The sequence below is a fragment of the Palaemon carinicauda genome, chromosome 26 (genome assembly GCF_036898095.1).
Source record: "Palaemon carinicauda isolate YSFRI2023 chromosome 26, ASM3689809v2, whole genome shotgun sequence".
Lineage (NCBI taxonomy): Eukaryota > Metazoa > Arthropoda > Malacostraca > Decapoda > Palaemonidae > Palaemon > Palaemon carinicauda.
Genome location: NC_090750.1, coordinates 61,910,148 through 61,922,230, shown reverse-complemented (window position 1 = coordinate 61,922,230; position 12,083 = coordinate 61,910,148). Strand labels below are relative to the sequence as shown.

Genomic DNA, 12,083 nt, shown 5'->3' with positions numbered 1-12,083 from the left:
ACGTTCCTTTGTGCTTACTGTTGACGTAGGCGTAGCTTAGTCACGTCAGTCAGGTTGTTTAGAACCACACTCGATGCGGTCTCGTGTGGTTTTTCAGCCGCATTTGGACGTTAGGCCACTGGCTGATGCTCCTGTTGACGTTCTAGATGTTCACTAACAATCGGAGTTGACTTGTTTTGACGCTGTGCGTCAACCTCCGCATTCTAGAGTTGTTTTGACTGCTCAGTCTAGGCAGTCAAAGCAGTCTCGAGTGGACGCTGTACGTCCTCACGCACCTGTTGTGGTTGACAGTTCAGTTGTTGACAGTTCACAGACTGTCAAGCAGTTACATGACGTTGCGTTCTGGTCCGCTACTAATGCACCAGTGAGAGACTCAGCTTTTATCGGACAAGGTTCCTGTAGATGAGGAAGTTGCTGTTCTCCCTCCTACTGATATTCCCTTGAGGACTCTGTCAGATGGAGAGGAGCCTTAAGCTGCTTAGCCTCCTATGGACTTTAATTAAATCATGATGATTTTTTTGTTAAGGATCTTCGTCCGGATCTTGTAACTGCTGCTCCTCGTTCGCCTAAACGTCAGAACTTACACTAGGCCTAGCTACTTCGAAGCCGTTGTTTTTAAACTAGTGCTCTCTCGCTCTCCTAGAGAGCGTTACGTTGGCTAGGCGACTGGTTTTTCACCAGGAGGAGTTTGGGGGATACAGCCTTTGCTTTCCCTTCTTTTAAACTGGTTTATAGAGCGAGAGTCTGATATGACACGAGAGAAGTTCTCGGCTTGGGAGTTCATGCCTCTGCCCAGATAGACTTCTCAATTCTGGTAGACTCTCCCTGGCGCCTAGCCAGGAGACGCTCCAAGTTGTTTACAGGTCAACTTCTCAGCTGTTGTCGAGCCTTTGAAGTTTTGCTTTACTATTATGTCACGCATAACAAGGCTTTCAGGGATGGTAAACGGTTCCGCCTCAGTCGCTAACCCCGTCTGTTGCCACACCTGCTCCCGTAGACCCTAAATGGGCTTTGCTGCAAGACATGCAGTCCAAGCTTGCGTCCTTGATAGAGGACTTAAATGCGGAGAAGAACCTTCTGGCCAACAACCTTCCAACCGGTCGGTTGTGCGCCCTGTTGACGCTGAGGTAACCTACTCGCGTCTGCCAGTTGAGGTGGTTCCTCCACCGATGCGACCCAGTGTGGGTTGCCAGCCGCACGTTGACGTTAAGCGACGCTCGGAGATGGTTGTTGACGTTCAGGACGTTCAACAACCAGAAGAGGTGACTTGTTGTGACGCAGTGCGTCAACCTCAGCAACCCGGTAGGGTGTTGACTGCACAACCCAGACGGTCTAGACAGTTTCGGGTTGACGCTGTGCTTCCTCGCGCACCCATGGTTGTTGACAGTTCACAGACTGTGCAGCAGTTCCATGATATTGCGTCCGGCTCCGTCACGCATCCAGCCAGTGCGACCGGATTCAGCGAGTCAGACGTTGCCCACTCCGTTGCCGTTTCCTCATCAGTTTCGGATGAGGAACCCTCTGATGAGGACGTTGCTGAACAAGACGATCAGCCCCCAGCCCTGCTATCCATCCAGAAGATGCTGAAGAAGGAACGCTGCTCAGTCAGGCTGTGGATGAGTCTGGTAGGGACGCTGTCATCCGTGGATCAATTTGTGTCACTAGGAAGACTACACCTCCGTCCTCTTCTATACCATCTAGCTTTTCACTGGAAAAAGGACAAGACGCTAGAAGCGGTCTCGATCCCGGTTTCCGAAAAGATAAAGTCTTGTCTGACTTGGTGAAAGGACTATATCAACCTAAGAGAGGGTCTTCCCCTGACTGTTCAGACTCCCAACCACGTTCTCTTCTCGGACGCATCGGACGTAGGCTGCTGTGCGACATTAGACGGTCGGGAATGCTCGGGAATATGGAACTCGAGTCAAAGGACAATGCATTTCAACTGCAAGGAGCTACTGGCAGTACGTCTGGCCTGGAAAAGCTTCAGGTCTCTCCTTCAAGGCAAAGTGGTGGAGGTGAACTCGGACAACACCACGGCTTTGGCGTACATCTCCAAGCAAGGAGGGACCTACTCTCTGACGTTGTACGAGATCGCAAGGGACCTCCTCACCTGGTCAAAAGGTCTAGACATATCACTAGTAACGAGGTTCATCCAAGGCAACTTGAATGTCATGGCAGATTGTCTCAGTCGGAAGGGACAAATAATTCCAACAGAATGGACCCTCCACAAGGATGTATGCAAGAGACTTTGGGCCACCTGGGGCCAGCCAACCATAGATCTCTTCGCAACCTCGATGACCAAGAGGCTCCCAATATTTTGCTCACCAATCCCGGACCCAGCAGCAGTTCATATAGATGCCTTTCTCCTAGATTGGTCACATCTAGATCTATATGCATTCCCTCCGTTCAAGATTGTCAACAAGGTACTGCAGAAGTTCGCCTCTCACGAAGGGACAAGGTTGACGCTAGTTGCTTCCCTCTGGCCCGCGAGAGAATGGTTCACCGAGGTACTTCGATGGCTAGTAGACGTTCCCAGAACACTTCCCCTAAGGGTGGACCTTCTACGTCAGCCACACGTAAAGAAGGTACACCAAGGCCTCCACGCTCTTCGTCTGACTGCCTTCAGACTATCGAAAGACTCTTGAGAGCTAGAGGCTTTTCGAAGGAGGCAGCCAGAGCGATTGCTAGAGCAAGGAGAACATCCACCCTTAGAGTCTACCAATCGAAGTGGGAAATCTTCCGAAACTGGTGCAAGTCAGTATCCGTATCCTCGACCAGTACCTCTGTAATTCAAATAGCTGACTTCCTCTTATATCTGAGGAAAGAACGATCTCTTTCAGCTCCCACTATCAAGGGTTACAGAAGCATGTTGGCATCAGTCTTCCGTCACAGAGGCTTAGATCTTTCCAACAATAAAGATCTACAGGACCTCCTTAAGTCTTTTGAGACCACGAAGGAGCGTCGTTTGGTTACACCTGGTTGGAATTTAGACGTGGTACTAAGATTCCTTATGTCAGACAGGTTCGAACCGCTACAATCAGCCTCCCTGAAAGATCTCACCTTAAAGACTCTTTTCCTGGTATGCTTAGCCACAGCTAAAAGAGTCAGTGAGATTCATGCCTTCAGCAAGAACATCGGATTCTCATCCGAAACGGCTACATGTTCTACAACTTGGTTTTCTAGCCAAAAACGAGCTGCCTTCTCGGCCTTGGCCAATATCGTTCGATGTTCCAAACTTATCGTATGGTTGGAAATGAACTAGAAAGAGTCTTATGCCCTGTAAGAGCTCTTAAGTTCTATTTAAAACGAACTAAACCTTTACGAGGCCCGTCTGAAGCTTTATGGTGTTCAGTTAAGAAACCATCTTTGCCTATGTCAAAGAATGCTTTATCCTATTTTATCAGACTGTTAATACGAGAAGCTCATTCCCATCTGAATGAGGAAGACCAAGCTTTGCTGAAGGTAAGGACACACGAAGTTAGAGCTGTCGCAACTTCCGTGGCCTTTAAACAAAATAGATCTCTGCAAAGTATAATCGACGCAACCTATTGGAAAAGCAAGTCAGTGTTCGCGTCTTTTTATCTTAAGAATGTCCAGTCTCTTTACGAGAACTGCTACACTCTGGGACCATTCGTAGCAACGAGTGCAGTAGTGGGTGAGGGCTCAACCACTACAATTCCCTAATTCCATAACCTTTTTAATCTTTCTCTTGAAATGTTTTATTATTGTTTTTGGGTTGTCCGGAAGGCTAAGAAGCCTTTCGCATCCTACTTGATTTGGCGGGTGGTCAAAGTCATTTCTTGAGAAGTGCCTAGATTAGAGGTTTTGATGAGGTCCTGTTGTATGGGTTGCAACCCTTGATACTTCAGCTCCTAGGGGTCGCTCAGCATCCTAAGAGGATCGCGAGGCTCCGTAAGGAAGACGTACTTAAAAAGGCAGAGTAATTGTTCAAGTCGACTTCCTTACCAGGTACTTATTTATTTTAAGTTTGTTATTTTGATAACTGCTAAAATGAAATAAAAAATCCTTAGCTCATAATAATGTAAACATTTATTGCTGGTCTCTACCCACCCCCCCTGGGTGTGAATCAGCTTATATAATCACCGGCTAAGTTAAATATTGAAAAATGTTATTTTTATAATAAAATAAATTTTTGAATATACTTACCCGGTGATTATATATTAAAGGACCCTCCCTTCCTCCCCAATAGAGACGCAGTGGACCGAGGAGAAAATTGAGTTCTTTGTTTACATTGAGTACTGAGTACCTGCACGACAGATGGCGCTGTTGAAGTACACCCCCTACCTGCATAGCGATCGCTGGCGGATTTTTAACGTAGAGTTTTCTGTCGAGCAACAGAGTTGCAGCTTATATAATCACCGGGTAAGTATATTCAAAAATTTATTTTATTATAAAAATAACATTTTTCACAGGTTTTTATAAATAAAATCAATAACTTATAATCTCAAGTGCAAAGAAATGCTGCTAGTGTTAAAGCCTTCTATCTCACGAATACAATCTGATATCTATAATAAATTGTTTAACTTTGTTATTGATTCAGATCTAATTAGTGCTCTCGAATGCATCATTAATATTAATAAAAGTAGATCCTTAATTCAGAGTTTGTGAACTGGTTTACTAAAGAAATTCTGTTTTTGGGTGATAAAAAGGAGAGTACTCTTAAAAAACTCTTTTCCAGATTCTATAGCAGGGGTTATTTCAAGTCTTATAAAAGAGAAGTCTAAATCTTATTTTGGATAATTTGACTTCATTAGACATGACTACATCAGATGGGGCTTCTGAGGCTATAGCAGCCTTTGTGTGTTATGTGATAAGCGTAAAAAACAAGCGTGTTCCCCTGATTGGGACAGTGTCTGATGCACAGAAACCTTCCTTGATTTTTTCCACTATATTGGGTCCTGTATTATGTATAAATAGAATTGATAAAGTGACTGCACTAATTGATGTCAAGACACAAAATAATGCATGGAGGTCCCTTTATAGGGAAACTCCCATTTCTCCTTATAAATCCATACCTACTATGTCTAGAATTTTATCCTCCAAAAAATTAATTTCCTAAAAGTGACAGATCATCAAGATTTTGCAGATGTTCCAGCCAAAATTCCAACAGGACTCGTAGACCTTATAAAAGAACGCTACAACCTCTCTCCCAACAGGTCCTTGTAGGAGGAAGACTTCCCCCCCTTTTATCAGGTTTGGGAAAGCATTCATCCAGAACCATCTTTGCTGTCCATGGTCAGAGAGGGCTATCAAATTCTTTGTCCAAGGAACCAATACCTTTTATACCTTTTCCAGTTAACTATCCAATTCAGCAAAGGGCTAGGTTTTGAAATTTGAGATTTTCAAACTTCAAGAGAAAAAATGTAACTGAAAAGGTTTCTTGAACCCATATCCAGGTTTTTACAATAGGTTATTCCTAGTCCCCCAAAGCGCCAGGAGGCTGGAGACCGGTTCTCGATGTTTTGAATTGAAAGAAGTTTACAGCTCTCGCCAAGTTTTCGATGGAAACACCCTCAGTGGTTCTAGAGGCAGTAAGGAAAAGAAATTGGATGTTTTTGATAGACCTAACAGATGTCTATTTTCACATTCCTATCCATCAAAATTTGATGAAATTCTTTCAGTTCATGAATGGTTCAAAGTTTTAGCAATTCAAGTGCTTGCAATTTGGTCTCAGGATTGCTCTACAAGTCTTCATCAGAATGATGACCTCATTTCCAAATGGATAAGATTTATGGGAATCGGGTATCTTTTTATACTTGGACGACTGGCTACTTTTTTAATGCTTCGTTAGAAAGGATTTGGGTTTAACAAGTGTGGTTACATTTATTGGAAAGGTTGAGAATCGGGGGTCAAATTGAAATGTCTTCCGATGCTAACTATATTCTGATGCTAGCTATATTTGAGAATGATAATGCCAACAGCTCCTTTTTGTGTTTTCAGAAAAGAGGATTCAGTCTTATTTCTTTTGTTACAAAAGTTCACGAGGATGAAGTCAATGTCAGTTCAGATGTAGATGAGACTATTAAGGACCATGGCAAAGAAGTTCATTACTATTGGCCACCTAAAGATGAATTTTCCAATACAGAATCATCTCAGTTGGAACAGAATATTCAATCTAGACAATTTCTATTCCAGTGATAAAAAGCCAACTTCAACTGCCTAGTTGTTGGGATGATCCTAGTCAGTTATTCAGGGGAGTTTCATGGAAATGAGGTTTCCAGACCTCTTTCTGTTTAAGGGGGCTTCACCGGAAGGATAGAGTTCAACTAAATTTTTTCCATCTGTCAGGGAAGTGGACAACGAAAGAATCAACTCTTCATATCAATTGCCTGGAACTTCTAGTGGTGTTCAAGGCCCTTCGGGTTCAAGAGTTGCTGGTAATAGGAAAGTTCATGGCGGTGTTTTCAGACAAAACTAAAGCAGTAGCCAATATCTGGAAATGGGGAAACCAGGTTGGAAACCCTATACCAGAGAACAGAACTGCTATTGACTTGACAGCTTTGAGAGAAATATTTCTTCCCCCTTTATCTATCCTAGGGAAATGGAACATCTTAGTATAGTGGATTAGTTAAGAAGGAAAAACCAGATTCTTCGATCTCCTGGATAGAAAAGGCCACAGAACCCTCTGTAACCTTATCCTCCGACAATCCTAGGGACAGGGATGCCAAGTTCCCCTCCACGGGTCTGGCCGTCTGCGGGAAATCCTCCGGGGCGTAGAATCTTCAGTGCCTTATCCTCGGGTAAGACAATAACTTCATTGACCCCGAGACCTTCAGAGAATTCTTGGGATTGGCGACGGAGTTACTCCTTAGTTTAAACTTGCGACCAGAACATTTTTCCCCCAACCACGACTCCATTCCAGGCAAGAGACATCAAAGCCTCAAGCCGGTAACATGCCCCAGGGTATGTTCCCTGCGCAAAGCGACCTTCCATTGTCTTTGACCCACAATGCTCCAAGAAGAAGGCTGTGTCAGGCCTGGTAAGGACAGGGCAAAGGTCGCTATTCGTACTCGATTCAGGTGCCACCGTTGTCTCAGTACCAGCTACTTTCGAGAACCAGTGGGGTAGGTAGGGTGGGACATACCTTCGAGAGTAGTCCGTGGTAAGTATGCTAGGAAAAATACAAATTACGGAGAATTTGGTATTTGTTCCGATGCATTGTAATCACAGACTACTCTGTCAGGAGACTTAGGCTTAGGAGGTGGGAACTGAAACGAGGAAGGGGCGGAAGACAAGGTGATATGGAAGGCCTGTTGGGGAAAAAACTTCAAGAAACCTGCAATAACTCTCACCCAAGTTGGGGGGCATCCATCGGCGTAGAACTGTCATACGTGCCATGTGGCAGGAGAGGGGGGTATGGAACTCACCGCGTCTCCCGCCCAGGACGTTAACACTGTGTGCAAGTCGTGGCATTAAATCATCTGTTGTGCCACCACGATAGGGCCGAGTCTGTACTCATCGCGAGACACTAAGGAGCAGTCTTTCAAGTAATGGGAAATGAAGGTGTTCTGTCTCTTCCACAAAACTGCTTTAAGAACCTGTGCCACTGATATATTCTTTGAAAAGGCCATCGATGTACTGATGGACCTGATATCATGGGGCTTGGCAGACGAGGGCGCCGGCCTGCCCTTTGCTATATACACCCTTTGAATTACCTCCTTGAGCCAGTTGGAAATTGTGTTCTTTGAAATCGCCTTCCTCACTTTGCCCGTGAAGACAAACAGGTTTTTCATGGCGGGCCTCAAGCGGGACGTCGATGCCAGGTATTTTCGGAGACCCCTAACAGGACACAGCTGAAGGTCCTCAGAGTCATCTGACTTATTAATGGCTGGGATTACCACCTCCGAGAACCTCAGATCTGAGACAGCTGGGTTCTGGGTCTCGGCTACGAAGGAGGGCACAAAGGTTAGGATTGCCTCCTTCCAGCCGATGGAATGACTTACGTTGGTTGCCAGCCTGTGCAATTCGCCCACCCGTTTGGAAGAGGCCAGGGCGAGGAGGAACACAGTCTTCAGGGTAAATTCTCTGTCCAGCGCCTGCCGCAAGGGCTCAAACGGTGGTTTCTTGAGGGAGTCCAAGACCAAGAGGACATCCCACTCTGGAGCCTTCAAGGAGTGAGGAGGGCAGGACTGCTCAAAACTCTTGATAAGCAAGGACAGTTGCCTGGAACCACCCAGGTCTATTCCCTTCAACCACGCAATCTGTCCCAAGGCGGCTCTGACCCCTTTGATGGATGGCACCGACATGTTCCTATCTAGGCGTATGTGAACCAAGTAATCTGCTATTGTCGGGATGGAGGCTCCTATGGGCTTACAGTCGTTCTTCCGGCACCACTTATAGAACTCTAGCCATTTAGCTTGGTATATGGCCCTCGAGGAGGAGCGGAGGCAGCCTGTCATCTGGGAGGCCGCCCTTGTGGAGAATCCTTCCCTTGTCAGGAGGCGCTTGATAACCTCCACGCGTGAAGGGATAGGTTTCCGAGCCCTTCGTGAAATTTCAGAAAATGAGGCTGCCTGAGAAGATCTCCTCTGATGGGAAGGGGCCACGGCTGGACCAGTGCTAGGTATCGTAGGTCGGGGAACCACTCCTTTTCCAGCTACCAGGGGGTGATTAGAGTCAGCTGAGCCCCTTTGGAGGTCCTTAGTCTGTTTAGGGTCTGCCGCAGGAGCCCGAACGGAGGGAACGCGTAGGCAACCAGGCCGTCCTATGGATGTTGAAAGGCGTCTTCCATGATTGCTGCTAGATCCGGGACTGGGGAGCAAAACACTGGCAGTTTGGCGTTCAGCCTGGTTGCAAAGAGGTCCAGGGAGGGAGACCCCCCACCTTACTAAGACACTCCTTGCTACTTCTGGATGGAGGGACCACTCGGTGCCTAGGACTTGGCCTCTCCTGCTCAAGCCGTCCGCCACCACGTTTCTTTTTCCCAGAATGAATCTCGCCGTCAGGGTAGTCCCATTTCCCTTGGCCCAGGTTAGAACCTCCTCCGTCAGGTCCTGCAGAAGATGGGACCTCAGACCACCCTGTTTCTTGATATAGGCGACCACCGTGGAGTTATCCGTCATTAGGGAGATTTTTCTGCCCGTGACTTCGTCCGCCGGGGGACAGTAGGCCCCTCTGCGCTGCCAGGAGTTCTAAATCGTTTATGTGAAGGGTCTCCTGAGAAAGTAGTCCATGGTAAGTAAGCCAGGAAAAATACAAATTACTGAGAATTTGGTATATTCTTCCACACGAATGATCTCTGCATCCGTCAGTATGTCTAGAGATTTGGAAATATGAGGAGACAAACAAAAGTGGACATGTTTGCTGCATCTCTAAAAAGAGGATAGGTGTGTTTTATTCACCAGTTCAGGATCATTCTCATGGTTCCCTTTCTGCCTTAAAGAAAGTAGTTTACAGATTTGTAGCCTCTGACGATGGAGTGCAAGGAGGTTGCTGTACAAAACCATCCAAATAGTATGGAGACTGTCTATAGTAGTCTCCAAAACAAGATTTTTAAAAGTCCTATATATTGTTTATCTTAGGTTCCACAGGACAGTCTCCTAATAATCTGTATGAAAGGGAATGTGTTAGGTACCAGAACTAGTTTGGATAATATTGTTTAAGTTCGATTCCTTATGAAAAAAAATGAAATGTGTTTCAGCTATTTAGGGTTACAGATCCATACTTAATATTGTACTTGAGCATCTAGGATTGGTTTTATCAATTTCAGTTACAGTACAGTATTACAGTATCGTTTCCTTTTGGTGGAGGACTTTTCCTGTAGTTGTCCCATTATAAACACTGCTAGATAACAGAATGAGCTCTGCCGGAAGGGCAATGCTGATTGGATTCAGTCACTGACAAGTTTGCTGGATTGGCTCTTGCTTGTCTTTGACAGTGGCATGTTCCACTGACCTACCCTTTTCAATGAGCCTAATAACTCACTCAAAAGAGGGAGGGGCCTACAAAATTGAAGTACATATACTGTACAGCTATATCTAAAAAATGAATTTGGAACATAACTCATCAAAGATAAAGAGTACTAATGAAGCTAGAAGACCCACTAGGAGTACTGTAATAGTTGAAAATTAGCTTCATGATACAATATCAACATTCCTGCATTAAGTGAGACTTGATTACTGAAGTGGGTGAGGACACACCTTTTTTTCTGTAGAGGATTCCCTAAGGATAAACTGTGTGGTAGTTTCACTCAAGACCAGAATACTTGCAAACCTACCTGAAGGTTCCACAGATATTCATTAAAGACTTATGACCTGGCATATTCCACTGGCAAAGGGTTGTTTCTTGACCCTCATTAGTGCTTATGCTGCCAATTTGATGCAAATAAAATAACTAAAGGAAGCCTCTGCTGTGCATTGATATAAAACAAGTAAAACTGACATGGTTGCCCTGTTAGATTTCAATACTTGAGGTGTGAAAAACAAGGCTATGTGAGGAAGTGATCCAGGTCATCATGGCACAGGCAATATAAATGCTAATTAGCTCAGACTCCTCTCCCTATGTACAAACATTCACTAGCACTGAATTTGTTTAGAGAATGAGTATTAACAATGGGGTCACCTCCTGAAGTAGGATCAAGCATACTAGTACCTCTTAATTTAACAAGGTAATAACGACACCACCAGACAGGAGTCCTTTGGCCCCCCAACCCTTCATCTGACAGGTCCAACATGTGGCAAGGTAGGCAAGTCCAGAATTGGCCTGGTGAGCCGTACTAATGCAGAGATATGTCTGAGGCAGCAGCATCACATCTGAGAACTGTCATATACCAAAGAACATGGAATGCTGTCATCAGCTATACTGTAAAGAACTGGCTTCCTAAGTTTGATTGCATCCAGAACTTCAAAAAGAGCTTTTATAGAAAGGCAATGAAATAATCTATGAGCGTAGTGGAGTCATTGAAATGGTTCTCAGTGTATGAACAGTAAATCAGAAGTAGTAATGAAATACAACTTAAGGATCTGTCCCTCCCCAGCTCCAACACCCAGTCATATGGTCCAAATTCATAAATCTAATCCAACAATTCTGAATAACATTTATTTTGGGAAAAGTTCAAGGATTTAGGACTTGAGGGGACAACTTAATATCTGTCTTTCTACTTTACTTTATGGGCTGCTTTTCTGGTCCTCTACAGCAAGGGAACCTTACTCTCTACAGGAACTCCACAGTCATTTTATCATGTTCGTTTGAAAGCATTCAACGTTTCACACTGCATATTGCTCGTTTAGTGTCAAAACCACACACTCAAAGCACTTTGAGAACAAGAAAGTCCCAACTTTACCTTGGTTGGTAAAATACATTAACAGAGCTGTACTACGTATTCGACAAAAGCTGTCATATTATGCATATATCTTTATACGAGAGAATTTTGCCTATGATTATGATGGGAATACCACTTTTCCCACAGCTCGAACCCTCCCAGAAGTCACACCTGTCACACACCAATCTCTTTATCTGATAATTTTGTGGTAAATGACTTTGCTATCCTTACTAGTTCTGCAAAAAAAAAAAAAAGTTTGTGAAAAGATGCATTTTCTTCATAGCAAATGACATTGCTATCTTTACTAGTTCTGCAAAACTTTTGAGTGTGAAATGGTACATTTTTTTATTGCAAATGACATTGCTATCTCTACTTGTCCAGCAAAAAAAAAAAAGAAATAATGAGTGTAAAAATATGCATTTTTGATTATTGCAAATGACTTTGCTATCTTTACTAGTTCTGCAAAAAAAAAGGGGTGAAAAGATGCATTTTTTTCTTTATAATGACATTGCTATCTTAACTATTTCTGGTAAAGAAAAAAAAATTTAAGTGTAAGAAATATGCCTTTTATCGTTGTAAATGCCTGCTATCTTTAAAATTTCTGCCAAAAAAAGGGGAAAAAAAGTTGTAAAAGAGATGCATTTTTTCGTTGCAAATGAACCTGCTATCTTTGGTAGTTCTGATAAAAAACCTTGAGTGCAAAAATATGCAGTTTTTCATTGCAATTGACATTGCTATCTTTGCTAGTTCTGAAAAAAACTGGAGTGTGAAAAGATGCAATTTTGTTTTTATTTCTTTTCTT

At 44.0% G+C, this 12,083-nt stretch overlaps 1 protein-coding gene across 1 annotated transcript; it reads right to left on the bottom strand.

Annotated features, from left to right (window-relative positions):
• Positions 1-7,433: 7,433 nt before the first annotated feature.
• LOC137619946 (uncharacterized) lies at positions 7,434-10,603 on the bottom strand. The gene is made up of 4 exons (XM_068350228.1): positions 10,531-10,603; positions 10,161-10,237; positions 9,225-9,332; positions 7,434-9,140 (listed from the first exon to the last, which is right to left on the bottom strand). The coding sequence occupies exons 1-4, from the start codon at positions 10,601-10,603 to the stop codon at positions 7,434-7,436; spliced, it is 1,965 nt and encodes a 654-aa protein (XP_068206329.1).
• Between the last annotated feature and the right edge of the window lie 1,480 nt (positions 10,604-12,083).